The 18128-nt window shown below is 57.9% G+C and overlaps 8 protein-coding genes across 8 annotated transcripts; 3 read left to right on the forward strand and 5 right to left on the reverse strand.

Annotated features, from left to right (window-relative positions):
- Nucleotides 1-4124: 4124 nt before the first annotated feature.
- K452DRAFT_227158 (uncharacterized protein) lies at nucleotides 4125-5149 on the reverse strand (the record flags this gene model as incomplete). Its single annotated transcript, XM_033536882.1, has 2 exons — nucleotides 4125-4906; nucleotides 4969-5149. The coding sequence occupies 2 exons, from the start codon at nucleotides 5147-5149 to the stop codon at nucleotides 4125-4127; spliced, it is 963 nt and encodes a 320-aa protein (XP_033397919.1).
- Nucleotides 5150-5492: 343 nt separating this feature from the next.
- K452DRAFT_318494 (uncharacterized protein) lies at nucleotides 5493-7376 on the forward strand. Its single transcript, XM_033544160.1, has 2 exons — nucleotides 5493-5744; nucleotides 5824-7376. Exons 1-2 carry the CDS (start codon nucleotides 5553-5555, stop codon nucleotides 6910-6912), a joined length of 1281 nt encoding a protein of 426 aa, XP_033397920.1. The 5' UTR covers nucleotides 5493-5552; the 3' UTR covers nucleotides 6913-7376.
- K452DRAFT_298194 (uncharacterized protein) lies at nucleotides 6960-8653 on the reverse strand (the record flags this gene model as incomplete). The annotated part of the gene is made up of 6 exons (XM_033542096.1): nucleotides 6960-7121; nucleotides 7179-7553; nucleotides 7610-7699; nucleotides 7752-8166; nucleotides 8217-8527; nucleotides 8576-8653. 6 exons carry the CDS (start codon nucleotides 8651-8653, stop codon nucleotides 6960-6962), a joined length of 1431 nt encoding a protein of 476 aa, XP_033397921.1.
- Nucleotides 8654-8955: 302 nt separating this feature from the next.
- On the reverse strand, nucleotides 8956-9957 carry K452DRAFT_351129 (uncharacterized protein). Its single transcript, XM_033545695.1, has 2 exons — nucleotides 9423-9957; nucleotides 8956-9367 (listed from the first exon to the last, which is right to left on the reverse strand). Exons 1-2 carry the CDS (start codon nucleotides 9912-9914, stop codon nucleotides 9329-9331), a joined length of 531 nt encoding a protein of 176 aa, XP_033397922.1. The 5' UTR covers nucleotides 9915-9957; the 3' UTR covers nucleotides 8956-9328.
- Nucleotides 9958-10066: 109 nt separating this feature from the next.
- K452DRAFT_250095 (uncharacterized protein) lies at nucleotides 10067-11303 on the forward strand. Its single transcript, XM_033538166.1, has 4 exons — nucleotides 10067-10235; nucleotides 10290-10308; nucleotides 10368-10819; nucleotides 10891-11303. The coding sequence occupies exons 1-4, from the start codon at nucleotides 10233-10235 to the stop codon at nucleotides 11032-11034; spliced, it is 618 nt and encodes a 205-aa protein (XP_033397923.1). The 5' UTR covers nucleotides 10067-10232; the 3' UTR covers nucleotides 11035-11303.
- A 358-nt stretch (nucleotides 11304-11661) lies between these two features.
- K452DRAFT_358647 (uncharacterized protein) lies at nucleotides 11662-13505 on the reverse strand. Its single transcript, XM_033546212.1, has 2 exons — nucleotides 13149-13505; nucleotides 11662-13098 (listed from the first exon to the last, which is right to left on the reverse strand). The coding sequence occupies exons 1-2, from the start codon at nucleotides 13245-13247 to the stop codon at nucleotides 12139-12141; spliced, it is 1059 nt and encodes a 352-aa protein (XP_033397924.1). The 5' UTR covers nucleotides 13248-13505; the 3' UTR covers nucleotides 11662-12138.
- A 420-nt stretch (nucleotides 13506-13925) lies between these two features.
- On the forward strand, nucleotides 13926-16538 carry K452DRAFT_298198 (uncharacterized protein; the record flags this gene model as incomplete). The annotated part of the gene is made up of 3 exons (XM_033542097.1): nucleotides 13926-14207; nucleotides 14303-16245; nucleotides 16385-16538. The coding sequence occupies 3 exons, from the start codon at nucleotides 13926-13928 to the stop codon at nucleotides 16536-16538; spliced, it is 2379 nt and encodes a 792-aa protein (XP_033397925.1).
- Nucleotides 16539-16817: 279 nt separating this feature from the next.
- On the reverse strand, nucleotides 16818-17915 carry K452DRAFT_271034 (uncharacterized protein; the record flags this gene model as incomplete). Its single annotated transcript, XM_033539014.1, has 2 exons — nucleotides 16818-17551; nucleotides 17633-17915. 2 exons carry the CDS (start codon nucleotides 17913-17915, stop codon nucleotides 16818-16820), a joined length of 1017 nt encoding a protein of 338 aa, XP_033397926.1.
- Between the last annotated feature and the right edge of the window lie 213 nt (nucleotides 17916-18128).

Raw genomic sequence — 18128 nt, forward strand, 5'->3', positions numbered from 1 at the left:
AGGCGGCTTCGGAGGCTCGGGCGGAGGCGGTGCCTTGGCCGCTTCCTCGGCAGCAGCCTTCTCTGCCTCTGCTTTCTTCTTTTCTTCCTCGAGCTTGGCTTTCTCTTCATCTGCCTTCTGTTTGTCCTCTGTTGCTTTCTTCTCTGCTTCCTCCTTTTCCTTCTTGAGGGCTTCTTGTGCAGCAGCCGCATCAGCCAAGGCCTTTTCGTGCTCCTCCTTGGCCTTCTTGGCTTCATCAGCAGCTTTTGCCTCGGTCTCCTCGCGCGCCTTCTTCGCGGCCGCAAGAAGCTTCGCGGCATCCTCGGCGGCCTTTTGCTTTTCAGCGGCATCTTTGGCAGCTTTTGCCTCAGCTTCGGCTTTCTCTGCCGCCAACTTGGCTTCGATTGCCTTGTCCCGTGCAATCTGCTCTTCACGCTGCTTGATGATGAGCTCGGTAAGCTTCGTCAACTTATCTTCCTCTTCCTGCTTCTTTTTGGCGATAGCAGCAGCTTCAGCATCTTCGGCTTCCTTCTTTCTGGCAGCTATCTTGTCCTCTCTCGCTTGTGCTTGCGCCAGAAGGAGGTCCTCTAGCTTCTTGAGACGTGCAGCCTGCTCCTTCTCTGCCTCGGTGGGCTCTGGTGGCTTAGGAGGCTCAGGCGAAGGGATTGGTGCCAATGCCATGGGTTGAACTGGGATCATGGCAGTTTGTGATGGCGCCTGGGGTGGAGGAGGAGCCTGAGCCGGAGCCTGAGCCGGAGCCGAAGCCGGTGGTGCAGGTGGCGCTGGCGGTGGGGCCTGAGCTTGAGGCGGGGAGGGCTCACGGTGACTTGAGCGTTCGCGTGAGTCTGCGTGACGGTGTCGCGAGTGAGAACGGTGCCGCTCGGGTCTCTCCATTCTATCCATGGGCGGGTAAAATGGGTAGCCGGGACCCATTTGAGGCTGAATACCGAAAGGCATCATGGCTTGCTGGTCGTAGTTACCGTAGTATGGAGCCGTCATGGCACCAGGTCCCATGTGGTTCTGGCTTGGCATACCCATAGAATGCCGGTGCTGGTTCCTCATCTGTGGCCTGTTATGCATTTCGGCAGACATGTAACCGCCAGCCATGCTTGGATTGGACGTTGTGGGGCCTTGCGCGAAGGGGTTGGGCTGATGAGGCGCAAATGGGTTTGGTGAATATCCTCCGTACATGTCATTCTGCAGAGGCGCAAGCGCATTGTTTTGATTTAGGCCTGCAAAGGGATTGGTAGTAGGTGGAGGCGGGAACGGCTGACCAGAGACATAGCTAGCAGCGTAACCCGTTGGAGGACCGGAATGCTGCGATATGTGCCCCCATGGACTGGGGTGGTGGGGTAAAACACCACGGGAAGAATATCCCGGGTAGTCGTCGACGTAGTGATCCACACTGTCTAGGTCGACGGAGTGTGGCCGTCGACGAGGTAAGCTGTGCTCACTGGGGTCTCTCGGTCGTGATTCTCTCTGCGTCCTGCGGCGCCTTGGCTCTCCAACAGAATGAGATGGTTTGCGAGGAGCAAGAGGGGGAGGGAGAGGTGCAGGTTGGGCTTGTGGTGGCATGCGGTGGTGACGTAACACCTCCCGCGGCCTCGAGGCAGAGTCAGACGGGCCCAGCTCTTCTTCTTCTTCTTCTTCTTCTTCTTCTTCTTCTTGGTCGTCGACTATGTCGTAGTCGTCGTCGTCAAACGACTCGTCCGAGTAAAACTCTTCCTGACTACGGCTGCCTCGAGATGAGATACGAATGCCAGAACCTTCTCCCTCGGAAGCGGAAAGGTGTTCCGAACCGGAAGAAGAGTGGATGATGGTTATGTGTTTCCTAAGGTGGCAAAGAGGTTATGTCAGCTCTGAATAAACAAATGCAAGACGGGGCATGTGAGAATCGTTAGTGCGGCCAAGGCGCCACGCGAGTAGGTGTGTGTGATGCACCATAGCTGGGATGCGATGACCGGGTAGGTATGCGAAGGGCAGAATGCAAGACTTACGGCATGTGGAGCAGTTTTTCTAGGGAATTATCTTACCCGAGCCTTTCTGCTTGAGAAACGGTCGAGCAAAGATAGCCCTGTAAGTGTTGGATGAGACGAGCCTAAGCTTGGATTGGGTGTGTCGCTAGTGTAAGCGGGGTTGAATGGGTCGATGTGTGTGTGTGTGTGTGTGTAAACAGCGACGACGGTGGCGAGCGAGAGGAAATATTTTGAGTTGAGGAATGCGACGGGGTGCGACGCGAGTTTAAGGGGACACAAGCAGCGTCAGGGCAGGCAGGCGAAGGCAGTCGGGGTTCGTCGCAGGTCGCGGTAAGGCTGACGATGATTCGAGGAAGACGGGGACCCCACGTCAATATGGCCTGGGGAGTGAGGCAGGGACCGGGCGCTTGTTGGACTGAGGAGGGTTTTGGCGCGCTCCTGCTGGGGCGAAGCGACGAGGCGCAAGAGGAAGAGGACGAGGGTGCTCCGGGGGACGAGGTGATTATATGAAGGACGGGTGCAGTGGCGCTCCTTGCTTGCTACCGGTATGCTTGAGCTATTTGCTAGTCAGCGATGGGGATGTTGACCGGTGAGCCTGACGACGACGCGCATTGGTCGGGCAGGAACGTGCCGGAGACAGGTGCTGTCATCATACCTGTGGTCAATGGGGAAGATGGATGGTTGCGATGTGCTGGTGTGTGCTCCCGGCTAAGCCGTCGCTCGGGGCAGCTGAGTGATTGTGCAAACAGGTTGCCTTTGGCAACACCCGCTCCGTCGACGGCGCTGTCGATCAGGGCCGGCGAACGGGCCTGCGTGGTCTGTGTCTGCGAGGGAAGAGATCTCGGCAGGACATTCGGACTGTTTCGGACTGCGAGAGGGAGGCGGTGCTGCTGCTCCGGCTTTCTACTGCTGCTGCCCACACACTCTCTCTCTCACTCGCTCCCGCTGACAGTACAGTACCTAGTCAGTCAGTCAGATGGTCGTGTGTACAGTACTGCCGTGGAACCGGAAATGCAGCGGGACGGTCCAACAGAGGGCTGGATTAAAAGATCTGGCGTCGGCACTGCACATGGCTGCTCGTCCGCCCGCCCGCCGGCTTTATCTACTCTCCCCACCATTATCCCCATCGCGAGGAGTCATAGCGGATCTGGGCCAGATTATGCAGCCCGGCCCGCTGCCCAATTTCCAGGCTTTTCATCACACGCATTTTCACGCCTTCCACTCGACGCTGTCGCGCCACTCTGCTCCCCTCACAGCTCGACACGTAGGCCCACTCGCCCGCGCTAACGCTCGCACCCTGTCGCCGCGTCCTGTCAATCGTCAGCCAGGAAAGCCCGTTGCGTTGCTCCAGCCCGCCGGGCGCCGTGAGGCTCGGCTCGCCCCCTCCTGCGGCTCCCGAAACCCAATCGAGGCCACACCTGAGCGGCATGCTGCAGCCCAACTGTCTCGCCATTGCCTCTAGCCTCCGTCATCCACGCGCTGGCCGCCCAACTGCCCATCCTCGCTGCGTCCGCCGGATCGCCGGGAAAAGGGGCAGGCGAATCGTCCCCCGTATATCCACGGGAGCATCAGTGGGGGCGGAAATGCCGATTCCACTCGCGCCCGGATGACCGCTGCACTTGATGTCTCGCCAGGATTCAGACACGTGCGCAGAAGGGGGCGAACTGCAGGTATCTTGAGCCGTACATGCCCACTCCCCGGGCAACCATGCTGTGAAACAAAGCCAACGCATGCTAGTGTTAATAATAGCCGACCGTAGAAGCATCGCGGAAAGATACGGAGAGGCTTCTGCCTGTTTGATCCCCGTTAAGCAGCGGTAACCTGTATGTAGGTAGTCATCTTCTGCTGAGAAATAGGAAGATCGGCGCCAGGAATAGGCTACCGTTCGGGCCACAAAGAGCAAAGCTGAGTTGAGACTCCAAGTTCCAACATCCCGTATCTGCAAGGCATGGTAAGAGTAAGGGTATGTCGAAGGATTCCATGGTCCGTCAGCAGCAACTCAGCTATTGACTCTTCCCTGGCAGGTCTTTTTTTGAATATTGACAATGCCTGCGTACGTTTGAGGCATGTCGATTGTCTGGATCGGCAACGGTTGCGTGACGTATCCGAAACCGCGCCAATCCCTGAAACGCCTTGCTATGCAATTCAAAACACCATCCAAATTCTTACTCATTCATCCATCTGCCATGCATATTCCAAATTCGCCCTGTTCGCTTTCGCGTTCCTTGCCTTGAACCACTGTCTCTCAAACCCATTACTGCGATCAACACCATCCCACCGGTGTCCAGGGCGGATTCCGTAGCGATTCGGCTCAAAGGCGCCTTTGTATAACGGCTTTCCCGTACGACTTTTGGCTTCCTTTTTCTTGGTCAAGAATGCCATTGCCGGATCTGCCCAGCGCTCTTGCTCTTTCAGCTCGTCGTTCATTTCCACGTCGTCTGCCGTCCGCGCTAGAGGCATATATTTGGCATCCTGAAGCGCCTGTCGCCTCGCCTCTTTCTCTGCCCGCTGTACGTCACCCCGCGCCTCTTCTTCCTCACGCGCCTTTTTCGCTGCTGCTTCGTCCGCAGCGCGCCGTGCTTCTGCCCTCTTCATAGCCACATTTACAATGCGACCGCTTGCGTCACGATAGATTGTTTCGTTCGCCACCGCACCGGCCTCTTTCATTGCAGCCCGCATGTGTGCTTCCTCCTCCTTCTGACGTTTCTGAAGCGCAGCCGTAACCTGAGCAGCCGTCTGTAACCCTGCCTGTGCACCGGATTCCATGGCGGGGCCAGAGTTGTCGACCGTAGGGTCATCGTCATCGGCGTCGCCCAAAGCGCGGTTCTCGGCGGCTGCGGAGGCGATTATAGCATCGGCTGCCGCTTGGTCTGCGTTGCTAGGTGGTGCATCGCCAACTGACTTCCAGGCGGATGTTTTCTTCTTGCGGAATTCGGCGCTGTTTCCGGATACTGAATGACGTTAGTAAGTGCTTGCGAAGCGACTGCGATAGCAAAAGCTAGGTGAAGAGTACCTGTCATGGGGGTGTCCTCGTCCTCCTGCTGCTTAGGTCCGTTGTCCCATCCCATTGCGTCATCGTCAGCGATGATGAGGCCCTCATCTTTGGCGGCCTTGCGCTTGCGCTTCTTGCTCTTCTTCTCTGTCGAGGGGTCGGCGTTGAGGTAGTTTTTCGCTAAGTAATCGGCGAGCGACATGGCGGCGACGAGTGAGTATGAGGACGAGGGACGGCCGAGATGTCGCAGGGCGGCGTTGCAAAGCCGTCAAACACGCCAAGAAGCAAGAATGAATGCAGATCGTAACGATGGTCCGAAAAAGATTAACAAACGGTGATCACAACGGCCGGCAAGGTCAAGATGTTCAGAGGTTAGCCATCCTTGCGCGCTGAACCGGAGAATTTGTCTTCAGGCTGCTGCCTTTGGTGTAATGTTACCGACCAGGGTCTAATAAGGAGCGCACCTGGCGCACGGGCGTTGGCCGCCTCGACCAATTCTGAGACGGCCCCGCCAACAAACCCCTCCACAAAACACTCTTTTCTTCGCCGCCCACAACAACAACACCCTCCTTTTTATACCCGCATACGATTCCCAAAAGCCCATCATGGCGACGTCTAAAGTTTTTAGCTTGGAAGGAAAAGGTCTGAAGCTGACCACGGCCGAGGACATTGAGCCTCACATCCAGCCACTAAAAGATAATGCCGACGTGGAGGAGGTTATTTTCGTTGGCAATACTCTGGGCGTGGAGGCGTCCGAGGCTCTCGCCAAGGTGTTGGAGACCAAGAAGAACCTCAAGGTATGTTTTTTCTCTCGTCGCGACACTGTGTCGCCACGGCTAGGCAAATGTAAACAAAATGTGAGGCTAATAAATATAGGTTGCCAACTTTGCAGACATTTTTACTTCACGTCTGCTCTCCGAGATTCCTCAGGCTCTGTCTAGCATCCTCACCGCGCTGCTCAACATTCCTAACCTCCACACCATCAACCTTTCCGATAACGCTTTCGGCCTGAATACCCAAGCACCTCTCGTGGCTTTTATTTCTGCGCACGTCCCCCTCCAACACCTCATACTGAACAACAATGGCCTCGGCCCCGCCGCCGGTGTCCTCGTTGCCGATGCGCTTTCCACCCTCGCCGACAAGAAGGCCGAGGCGCGTCAGGCCGACGCCAGCGCTACGATACCCGACCTGGAGACGGTCATCTGCGGACGCAACCGGCTGGAAAATGGCTCGATGGAGGCATGGGCAAAGGCATACAGCAAGCACGACAAGATCCGCCTGATCAAGATGGTGCAGAACGGTATTCGGCAGGAGGGCATTACGCACCTGCTGAAGCACGGGCTGCGGACGGCGGAGCAACTGCGCGTGCTCGACCTGCAGGACAACACATTCACGGCAATGGGTGCGCGCGCGCTGGCAGACGTCGTGGGCGGGTGGGCGTACCTGCGCGAGCTGGGCGTCGGCGACTGCCTGCTCAGCAAGAAGGGCGGCGTGCTGCTGGGCAAGGCACTGGCACGCGGCGGTAACAAGGAGCTGGAGATCCTGCGCCTGCAATACAATGAAATTGACGCCAAGGGCCTTGAAAGCTTGGCTAATGCGACTGTTGACGCGCTGCCCAAGCTGCGCCGCTTCGAAATCAACGGCAACCGCTTCTCCGAAGACGATGAGAGCATCGAGAAGCTGCGCGAGGCATTTGATGAGCGCAAGGAGGCTGCGGACCCGGAGTTTGTCGATGCTCTGCCTGAAAACGAGGAGTGGGGTCTCGATGAGTTGGATGAGTTGGATGATGAGAGCGACGAGGAAGAGGGTGAGGATGAGGACGAGGATGAGGAGGGTGTCGACGCCGATGATCAGGCTGAGCGCGTGGTAAAACGCGCAGAAGAGGCCGAACAGGCGGCAGTGGCGCAGGAAAAGGACAAGAGCGTTGACGCGCTGGCGGATATGCTGGACAAGACGGCTCTGTAATGTGTCACGACAACGAACGGCGATAGCTGCAATATGTCAGATGCGCATTACAGATGCAGCATGTCGTCAACCCCTGGGGATGTTGACAGCTGATCATCTACAGCCAGCTCCAGCGCTGCAAGCCCTTCATCGACGAAAACAGGATCTGCAAACGTATGCATCCCTAATGCAAGGAAAGGTAAACGACGCAGTGCTCTTCCACTCATGCCCTAAGCACGTAATCAGCGTCGGGTCGATTTAGGCAGAAAGCTTTTCGAAAGACACACCTGACATCTCTGCGCAATATGCCACAGTCTTCTTCCAGGACTGTTTGGATGATTGTTCAGATGGAGTCTCATTTCAGCAAAAGTAGGAATAAATGCCAGACTAACTGGCTCTTCGAGAGTGTGAATAGGTGTTGAGTCGACACGCTCACCCTCCAAGGTTAGACAGTCCAATGTCATATTGTCTGGGGTAGTGTTGTCAGAAGCCATATCCATTCCCATTGTGCGTGTCTCAGGGATGTCATCCGGACCCGAGAGAACGAGTAGCTTGCAGCGTATGAGCTCATTGATCGACGAGCGTAGAATGTCGTAGATCGCTCTTTCTCCGGGATTAGGGATGAATTGCTTGACATCTGTCCGGTCGAGAAATGCTGAATCCTACATAATGTGAGTATAAACAATAAGTGATCTATCGTTGTGGGTATGTGTCATACTATAGCAGTCAAGAGGTTGCTAGTGCATAGTACAATGATATTAGAGCGGTAGCGCAAACGATCAAGCCCCGTAAGCAGCTGATTTGTAGCCTGATCGGCGTTAGTAAATGTGTATAGAGCATTCAATGTCTTGCAGACCTACCCTCATAGCATCCCTCACATCATTACTTCCAAGGCTCTTTTCGCGAGCTCCTGCTATCGTTTCTACTTCATCAATGAGAACGCAGACTAACGTTGCGTCGTCATTCGCCATCACTTGGATCTGTTCAAAGATTTTACCGACCAGCTTACCGCTCTCGCCGAACCACTTGCTGAGAAGAGACTGTGAATCAATTTCAACTAGTTTGCTATTCGTATAGTGTCGGCCAAGACGGATAGTTAGGTTCTGGGCGAGCGCCCGGCAAAGCGTAGTCTTGCCGCTACCTGGAGGGCCATGCAGTAATAGCAGACGGTTCCAGTTCATCAGGCTCATGTCTAACATTGGCCTTTTGGAGATCTCCATCATACGTGCTGTGTATCGCAAGAGCCTGAAATGGAACTGCTTTTCGAAGACCAGACTACAATGATTGTTAGTCAACGTCAACTGACCCGTTACGAGTTAACTAACGATTTCCAGAGGCCATCTAAGGAGGTACTTGGAAGCTGAGTGACGCGGAGCTTTGGTGCTGTTTCATCGCCATCGGTGTCCGCGCTTTCAGAGTCATTTGACTCGTCTTCAGGGAAATAGAGCTCGTATGCTTGAACATCTAGCTGAACATCTTCAAGTCGGTGATGGACATCCGTTTCGCCATCAAAGTCGACGACGTTGATGGATTCAATATTTGCGCTATGCAACAGGCTCTCGTAACCAGTGATTGGTTGATTGATCCGGAGGTTTAAAAAAGCCGTTGGAAGCCATGCTGACACTTCATCACGAACCTATGCTGCGTAAGTCTGTGATGTTGCTGAGACGATGAGACAACTTACCAGATCCGTTCGAAGGAACTCGTTTGCTAACTTTTTGAGGCGCACCTCGACGTATAGACATGGCTTTGGACGACGCATTGGAGCTGCGTGGGGTGGATAGAGGCGACTACGCAAAAACTTGTTGCAGCTCGAATTTTAAGGTGCGGTGTCGAAGACCTAGATATTGCAGCAACTAAAAAGTAGCCGAACAAAGACGGAGAGAGCCTGGGCAGGTGCCTGCCTCGAGCACTGAGGTTGGAAGGTGCGCTCTCCGTTCTAGTAACCTCACCACCAATCCTCCCTCATTGCTTCCACACCTCTTTCTTGGACTCAGACCATAACGAATGATTTTTGAAAGAAAAGAATTGTACAAACAGGAAGAGCCAAATTAATGAAAACATACCTATACCTATACTATTTTTCCAAACAGCACCGTTGGCTCTTTGAGCGCGCATGCATCGATGACCAGTAGACCTCTTTTCAAGGGTCGGGATTTGCTGACCAGCTCAAAAGACGTAACCAGTCTTGACTGTAAGATATCTCCTGTCTTGAATCTTACAATTGATGTTCTGTACATTCATTCCTCTAAACGCCACCAAGTTTGCACACCTTTTTGCGCAATACCGCTCCGTCCAATGCATGTTTTCCCATACGGCGTGACACTATGGCTCACTTTCCATTCCCGACTCTTATGCACCAGCTAGAAACATAGCCAATGCCGCACCAATGGCTCCGTCAATCGAGACAGAGACCGCATCAATCCCACCCAGACCTTTATTTGGGCCACTTCTTCCATCCACGACCGTGACCACGCTGTACAAGACGTTAGTATAATTCCAATACTTAGGGATTTGAATAAACCACATACCTGTTTCCATTCCTGGACCATCTGGGGCATGTTCAACATGGCTTGTCTCCTCTCCTCCAACTTGCCCTTGAGCTGGCGCTCCCACGCCTTACCCTTGACCTTCTGGCCAACACCCGTACCGCGGACGCGCAGACCCTTCTCCTCACGGCGCTTCTCACGCTCGCCGGACTTCTTGATCGAGTAGGGCAACAGTTCTTCGACGCCGTGCTTTGATGCGAGCTTGCACAGCTCAGCTTGGCGCCGCAGTCCAAAAGCAGGGCTCTGCCACCGGCCAGTGATGGTGTTGAAGTGCGGCTTGAATGGGTTGCGGTACGTCTTCTCTGGGGAAACGATGGTGGTGGGCGTCCCCGCGTCGGCGGTGGTGGTGTTTGCGGTCGCGGTCGCGGTCGCGGTCGGCGGAACGAGGGACGGCGGCGGGTACCTCTGGAAAAAGCGCATAAGACGCGGCGGCAGCGTCTTGGCCAGTTGTACGTGCTGCTGTATGGACGCCATGGCGGGTAATTGCGGTGGATTCGGCGTCAAGGACGGGCGGGTTGAGAAATGTGAGAGATGCGCGCCGGGTAGATAGAAAGTTGCGCGGCACTTGCCGAACGAAGAGAGCTTGGACCTGGCCTGGCACTCCCATCACCGACTCGCCGCCGCCGCGTACAACGAGCTGCCTACCAACACCATTTACCGACCTCCGCCTCGAGCTACCATTCCCCCATCCGACTCGCCCACCCGCCGCTGCACCCCACCGCACTCGAGTTCCCGGGGACAAGCTTCCAGCTCGGGTTCCATCGACATCCATCTCAGACTCTGACCGCAGCCATGGTGAGCTAGCTCCCCATCAGCACCTCATGATAGCTCCAGCTAACGACAGCGCAGTCATCGCCCTTCAGCATAAGTATAGCTCCCCGCAGCTCCCCCCGCAAGCCCTCCATTTCTAACCGCACAACCCCGCAGACGGCGGCGCCTGCGTCGCCATGGTCGGCAAAGACTGCGTGGCCATCGCCTGCGACCTGCGCCTGGGCATGCAGGCGCTGACGGTGTCCAACAACTTCCCCAAGATCTTCAGCTACGGCGACGTGTACCTGGGCCTGACGGGCCTGGCCACGGACGTCAGCACCGTCTCGGACCTCTTCCGCTACAAGGTCAACATGTACCGCCTGCGCGAGGAGCGCCAGATCAGCCCCCAGACCATGGCCAACCTCGTCTCGAGCACGCTTTATGAGCGCCGCTTCGGCCCTTACTTCGTCTCCCCCGTCATCGCCGGCATCAACCACACCACCGGCAAGCCCTTCATCTGCGGCTTCGACAGCATCGGCTGCATTGACTTCGCCAAGGACTTCATCGTCAGCGGTACGGCGAGCGATCAGCTATTCGGAACGTGCGAGGGCTTGTGGGAGCCTGACTTGGTGAGTGCCGCGTCCTGTTCAATGCAGTCGTTTCTCCGGGACAGCTCGTTAACATCTGACTTCACCCGCAGGGCCCCGAGGATCTCTTCGAGACCGTCTCGCAAGCGCTGCTCAACGCCGTCGACAGAGACGCGTTATCCGGCTGGGGCGCGCACGTCTACATCATCGAGAAGGACAAGGTGACCAAGAGGCTGTTGAAGGGCAGGCAGGACTAAGCGGCGGCGGCGTGCTGCTTGTTGTGGATTCTTACCTAGACGCAGTAGTAGGGGTCGAGTTACATACTATCCAGGCCGGGCTGATAACGAAGAGCCATCTTGGGTTATTGTGGGGAAGAGGTGCACGCAGCGCCGTGCTCTCACGGCCAGAGAGCAAGGCGAACTGATGATGAATGTTCAATTAGACATTTTCGCTGGCATGAGACGCGCTTACGGCATAATACGTAGAAGCATGCAGTCTGATCGTACTGAATCGAACTATCTGACTGACGTATGACCGAGTCCGGGGCGAGGCGCGGTCGGATAAGTCCCGGCCGGTGCGTGTGCCGTACACAGCTCTAAGTGTAGCCGGAACCACCATCGTGCAAGTAAAGCTGATGTATTTCTTATACAGTCCTCGGTCATCTTTTATTGTTGTTTGGTACGCTTTCCGTCCGGTCGGCGTTAGCATCTATTGTAGGTCTGCGTATATCCATAACACTGCGCGCATGCGCGACAACAACGGAGACGACTAAATCAACCGCGCCTCGGGGCCACTGCACCTTATCACGGCCCCGGGGGTAAACATGCTCTTGTAAGTAGATCAAAATGCTCTCTACAGACCAATTCTTAGCTAGTTACGGAGCTCGTGCTCATAGCCCTAGCTCAAGGGGGTATGGTATGTAAACTGCAGCAATATCTACCCCACCGACCGTCGTACATACATACAGTACGCGCCGACGGCCCTTGTCTCCCGCCTACGTACAGTGTCTCAAACAATTAACGTCCCGTATGCAGCGGCCTTGTTTATCCCAAACGCATTGTCAAGCCTGCCCAAGCGCCAGCTATGCCTATAAGGTTCCAATCCATCCATGCCGTCCGGCCCCCGTCATTTGTCCATCATGCGTCCCGTCCGCCGAGGAAGGCAGTCTTCCATTCCAGCCTTCTTCGTGGCATCTAATCCCCGCCCGGCCAAAACAATACCAAAGCCCCAATCGAAACAAATAAAGAAAAAGTAAAACTGTAACCCCTAACCAAAAAGCAACGGTCCGCGGAAGAAGAAGCAGAAGAAAAAAAGCGAAATTGCCCTGGCCACGCAGCAGCAGGGCAGCCCAGCCCAGCCCCTCACATAGCCATCTCCTCGTCGCCGCCATGCGCGGCCCAACCCCCGGCGCCCCCGTACTCCCTCATGGCCAAGAACTCGCCGTACCGGTTCTCCATGTCGTACACGGGGTCCGTGGCACGCGAGACGTGCGCGCCAGGCTGTCGGTCGTAGTCGCGCTTCGCGAGCGCCTCGTACCCGGACAGCATGTACGGCTCTGCGGCGTGGGCGTGCAGGGCGGCGTGCATGGGCGTGGGGCTGGCGAGGGCGGACGAGGTCGGCGACGATGCCGTCGTCAGCGACGTCGCGTCGTCGGCCATGTCGTCTACATCGGTTTGCAGCGCGAGGCGCTGTTGCTGTTGTTGCTGTTGCTGCGCCGGCGCTTGCCACCCGCCTGTGGTTGCGGCGCGCTGCATCCGCTCGTACCGCGCCCGCGCCATCTGCTCTTCTTGCTGCAGGCTGGTGGCCGGCCACGCCCCGTGCAGCGCGCTCGACAGCTCGTGCTGCCCGCCGTATGTCGGCGGCGCGATCCGCCATAGCTCTAGCAGCCGCAGTTTTTGGTCGTCCGACGCGGCTTGGAACAGCGCGACCTGGCTGGGGATGAGAGCCGTCATGTCGATGCTGTGGCGGGAGAAGATGTCGTAGAGCTCGTTGTGCGAGAGGGGCTGCGGTTGCGACGGCGCTGTGCTGTTGCTGTTGCTGCTCATTGAGGGCTCGGATTGGGCGCGCTGGATGTGGTATGAATGCGTGTAGTGCATGGAGGAGTATACTATGGGTTGCTGTTGCTGTTGTTGGGAGGGCTGCTCGTGCTGCATCTGCTCGGCTTCCACATACTGCGGCTCAGGCTGCTGCTGAACCGGCTGTGGCGTGTTGGAAAAGTTGAGGCTCTGGCTGAAAAGCCGGGCCAGCTCGTCTTGCTGCATGTCGGCTGTTTCTGTTGGTTTTGAATCGCGCTGGCACAGGCCTATGGACGTGATTCCGCACTATTCGGTCGAGGTCAGTGACCGCAGGCTCGCCAGAGCAATAAGCTTACGTAGTTGCAGGTGTGGTTCTGGGAGAAGACGGAGGCGGAGAAGAGGACGGGGGTGTTGTAGGAACAGGCACGGCAGTGGTGGGACAGAATGGGAATCATGCGTGGAAGCTGTACAGTGGGTGAAGAGATCCGGAAGTTAGTCAGGCGGGCAGAAAGTTATTGTCCACAGTGAAAGAGGCGAAGGATGCGGCTCTGGGCGGTACCTCGAACGACCTTTATTCGAGGGCAAGCCACACGAGGGCGGTGTGAATAAACTGGTGCGGCGAGAGTGGGGAGCTACCGGTGAGTTGTTGAGCCAGAGATTACGGCCGGCTAGGTTCAGGAGTCGTCTCTGGGGCGTTTGGGACGAGGTGGACGTGGACCTTTAAGAAGCGTATGCAGGCGACTGATATGGATGATGCGTCATGCGCCGAGTACATACCCCTCGTTGGGGCGGCGCAATTGGCTGTAAAGGGGGTCTAGCAGCCAATCGCCGGGCGCCAGCTACGTTGCCTTCTGACAGCGCACTTGAGACTTCTGCACCTGCTCCTGGTCTCTGGCGCCGCGTGGGACGGGCTGGGCGCCTCGATGGCGGGCGTTCCTAGGGGGGACGCTGCAGATCTGTGCGGGCGCGCGGGGCATCACTGGGACATTGACGCCCAACGACCGGGGGCGGAATGTTTCAGCGGAGCCCGGCGGAGCCCGGCGGACTCCCGCGCGCCAAGCCCCCGCCGACCTACCGGCCTACATCCGTTCGCCGCAGACACGCGCCTGTGCCCACCACCACATCCTCGCGCCATGGACTACGACTCCAACCCGAACATCCCCCCGCCTCCTGCTGCACCCGAAGTGCCGCCTCCGCCCCCGGATGGCTTCGCTCCGCCGCCGCCGCCAGAGGATGCGCCCGCGCCACCTCCGCCAGACGACTTTCCCCCACCGCCGCCTCCGCCCGAGGAGTCTCTAGCTCCGGAAGTGCCGCCCAAGAAGAAGGGATGGGGCGCCCCGAAGCCCAAGAAGGAGCCGCTGAGCATCGAGGAGATCCTCAAGAAGAAGAAAGAGGCCGACGCCGCTGCCGCAAAAGTAAGTATCGCGCATGCAGAGCTATGGTCTTTTATTTACAAGACGTCTTTAGTGTGCACTTGTTCCGATACCCGTGTAGCTGACCTTTGCACCAGCCTAAATTCCTCTCCAAAGCCCAGCGCGAGAAGTTGGCCATCGAGAAGCGCCAGAAAGATGTGGAGAACCAAAAGCGCAGAGCTGAATCCGAGCGGTCGACGTCCGGGAGCCCTGCGAACAGCAGACCCAGCACCAACTCGTCGGTAAACGGTGTGAACGGCAATCAGTCAAATGGCAGATCTGCCATACCGACTGGACCCAGAGCGATGCGCGGAATGCCCAACCAAGGCTACGATATGGCTCCTCCTCCACCCCCGAAGCCCGTCGCGATCACTGCACCTACTGGGGACAAAAAGGCGGGTGAGAAGAGGCAATCGCCAGAGGATACCGAGGCGGCATTGATACGGCAAAGATACATGGGAGCCGAGCAAAACACATCGACGTTCTCAGCGAAAAAGAAGCGCAAGCGGACGACGGAGAAGAAGTTCAACTTTGAGTGGAATGCCGAAGAAGACACAAGCACCGACTACAACCCGCTCTATCAATCCCGCGCCGAGGCGGGCTTCTTTGGGAGAGGCCGTCTGGGTGGTTTCTCCGACGACGTCGTGGACGGGGCTACCAGGCGCTATGCTCGGGCATTGGAAGAAAGAGATCGGGAAGCGGGCAGTGCGCGCGCGGCTGAGATCCTGGAAATGGAGCGCAGACGCAAGGAAGAGGGCGGTCGTGCCCTCCTGGAGAAGCACTGGAGCGAGAAAAGACTGGACCAGATGCGCGAGAGAGACTGGCGTATCTTCAAGGAGGACTTCAACATCAGCACCAAGGGTGGCTCCATACCGAACCCCATGCGGTCATGGACGGAATCTGGCTTGCCGAAACGCTTGCTTGACATTGTCAACGAGGTGGGCTACGTTGAGCCGTCGGCCGTCCAGCGCGCAGCCATTCCCATTGCTCTCCAGTCTCGCGACCTTATCGGTGTGGCCGTCACCGGTTCCGGTAAGACGGCAGCCTTCCTTCTTCCGCTACTCGTCTACATCTCGGAGCTTCCTCCCCTCAACGAGTTCACCAAGAACGATGGCCCGTACGCCATCATCCTGGCACCCACCCGTGAACTGGCGCAACAGATTGAGATCGAAGCAAAGAAATTCGCCACGCCGCTCGGCTTCACTTGCGTCAGTATCGTCGGTGGACACTCGATCGAAGAGCAAGCGTACAACATGCGCGACGGCGCGGAAATCATCATCGCGACGCCCGGCCGTCTAGTCGACTGCATCGAGCGGCGCGTCCTGGTGCTCGGCCAGTGCTGCTACGTCATCATGGACGAAGCAGACCGCATGATCGACCTGGGCTTTGAAGAGCCCGTCAACAAGATCCTCGACGCGCTCCCCGTCGGCAACGAGAAGCCGGACACGGACGACGCCGAGAACGCCGCGGCCATGAGCCAGCACCTGGGCGGCAAAGACCGGTACCGGCAAACGATGATGTACACGGCGACGATGCCGGCAGCCGTCGAGCGCATCGCGCGCAAGTACCTGCGGCGGCCCGCGATCGTGACGATTGGCAACGTCGGCGAGGCGGTCGAGACGGTCGAGCAGCGCGTCGAGTTCGTCTCGGGCGAGGACAAGCGCAAGAAGCGGCTGCAGGAGATTCTCAACTCGGGCGACTTCGCGCCGCCCATCATCGTCTTCGTCAACATCAAGCGCAACTGCGACGCCGTCGCCCGCGACATCAAGCACATGGGCTTCAGCTCCGTCACGCTGCACGGCAGCAAGACGCAGGAGCAGCGCGAGGCCGCGCTGGCGAGCCTGCGCAACGGCTCCACCGACGTGCTCGTCGCCACCGACCTTGCCGGCCGTGGTATCGATGTCCCCGACGTCAGTCTCGTCGTCAACTTCAACATGGCCACGAATATCGAGAGCTACACGCACAGAATCGGCCGCACGGGTCGTGCGGGCAAGAGCGGTATCGCCATTACGTTCTTGGGCAACGAGGACACGGACGTCATGTATGTGTTTTCTTCTTTCATTTCCTCTCTTCTTCTCTGCTCCCTTTTTGCTGTTGTTCTAGTAGTAGCTGCTCCTGCTTGTTGCTTGCTTTTGCGATTGAAAGACTTGCTCTGGCTAACATTCATTGCCCCCGCCCAGGTACGACCTCAAGCAGATGCTCAGCAAGAGCTCCATCTCGCGCGTGCCCGAGGAGCTGCGCAAGCACGAGGCCGCGCAGCAGAAGAGCCAGCGCGGCCAGAAGAAGATTGAGGACAGCGGCGGCTTTGGCGGCAAGGGCGGCGGGCTGAGGTGAGCGAGCGCGCTGCTGCTGCTGCTCTCTTGTGCGCCTTTTCGAGTGGTATAGTAGCGTAGCCTGCTTGGCTAACCCTGGCAAATGGTTCCTCCAAAAGTAAAAACGCCGCGCTGTGTGTGATCCTGGTCCTGCTCCATACCCTTGCCTGTTGTTGTTGTTGTTGTTGTTGTTGTTGTTGTTGTTGTTCCGTCCGTCCTGGGCTGTGCCTGTGCCTGTCTTTCTTCTTCCCCGTCACCAAAAATACCTAGTCTCTGTCCGGTTCGCTCCGCTCTCCTGTGCTCATGACCATGCCGCCGTCTGCGTGCCCTTGCGCCAGTACTTCTTGTCGTAATTGACCAACAGCCCGCCATTAATCCTGCCCTCATCATCAGCAGCAGGCTCCTTCCTCAGCTCCGCCACCCCCGCCGACCCATCCATCCCACCCATGACCAAATCCCCAGCCGAGTCCTTGGCGCCTTTTCCCTCCTCGCGCAACACCTCGCGCATAGCGTCCTCCCACATAGCGCGGGCGCCGGCTTTCGCCGCCCCAACACCACCCCCACTGCCCCTGGAACGGCCACGCCCACCACTCGCACGGCTCCCCCCGCCCCGGTTCGCAGCCATCAGCTTGCGCAGCGCCTGCTCGGCCAGGACGCCCTCCTGGGTCGCGCGCTCGCGGATGCGGCGGGGATCCGTTTCGCGGGCGCTGTACACGGGCGTGGCCTGCCAGGTGTGCTTGCTGGGGAAGGCGGGCAAGTGCGCAGGGATATATTCGCGAGCGGCCTTGTCCGCGGCGCCCGAGAGGGCGGGGCCGAGCACGGCGTCGAGGTCTGGCGGCGCGGGCTCGTGCGGCGGCGGTGCCGGGAGCGGCGGCTGCGTTATCGTGGTGGGGATTGGGAGCGAGGTTTGCGGCTCTAGTGTTGAGGAGCTGTAGCCCGTGTGCGTGAGCGCGTAGCTGAAGTCTTGTGGCACGGGCGTCGCGCGCCGTGAGTGCTGCATCGAGGTTCGGACGTCGCTGAGGAAGTGGCGCATGTCTGTGCGGATTGCGTCTGGTGAGCTTCTATTGCTGCTAGGGCTATCCGGCTGCAAGTAGCCCATGGGCTCGGGGCACATACACTCGTCGACCTGGGCGCGAAACGCCTCCAGCGCCGTGGGCTTCGCGCCCTCGAAGCCCGCGGCGGCCAGCGCGATCGAGATGGCGCGCAGCAGCTGGCTCTGGAAGAAGGCCTCGTCCTGGGGCGCGAGGGTCGGGTCGGCGTGCCATTGCTGGCGGTGGTGGAGGGCGTGACGGACGGTGCGCGTGCGCTTGGGCGGGTGGGCGTAGGCGGCATTGTCGTCGTCTGCAAAGGGCCGCTTGCTGCCGGCCGCGGAGCTGTCCGGGTATCGCACCCCGGGCATCATGGCGCTGGTGAGGGTGCTAGATGGTGTCGTTGTGGTGGGTGATGGTGTTGTCGCGAGCTGGACGACGCTGGGTTGCGCGACAGCTGCCTGGAGTCCGGGGTTGAGCCGGCTCTTAACTTCGACGTCAATGAATTTGCATAGTTTCGTTGTCTATGCAAAATAGGCGGATAAAGACATAAGACTAGTCACCAAGCGGCCCTTTTCTCTTCT

The sequence above is a fragment of the Aplosporella prunicola genome (genome assembly GCF_010093885.1).
Source record: "Aplosporella prunicola CBS 121167 unplaced genomic scaffold K452scaffold_12, whole genome shotgun sequence".
Lineage (NCBI taxonomy): Eukaryota > Fungi > Ascomycota > Dothideomycetes > Botryosphaeriales > Aplosporellaceae > Aplosporella > Aplosporella prunicola.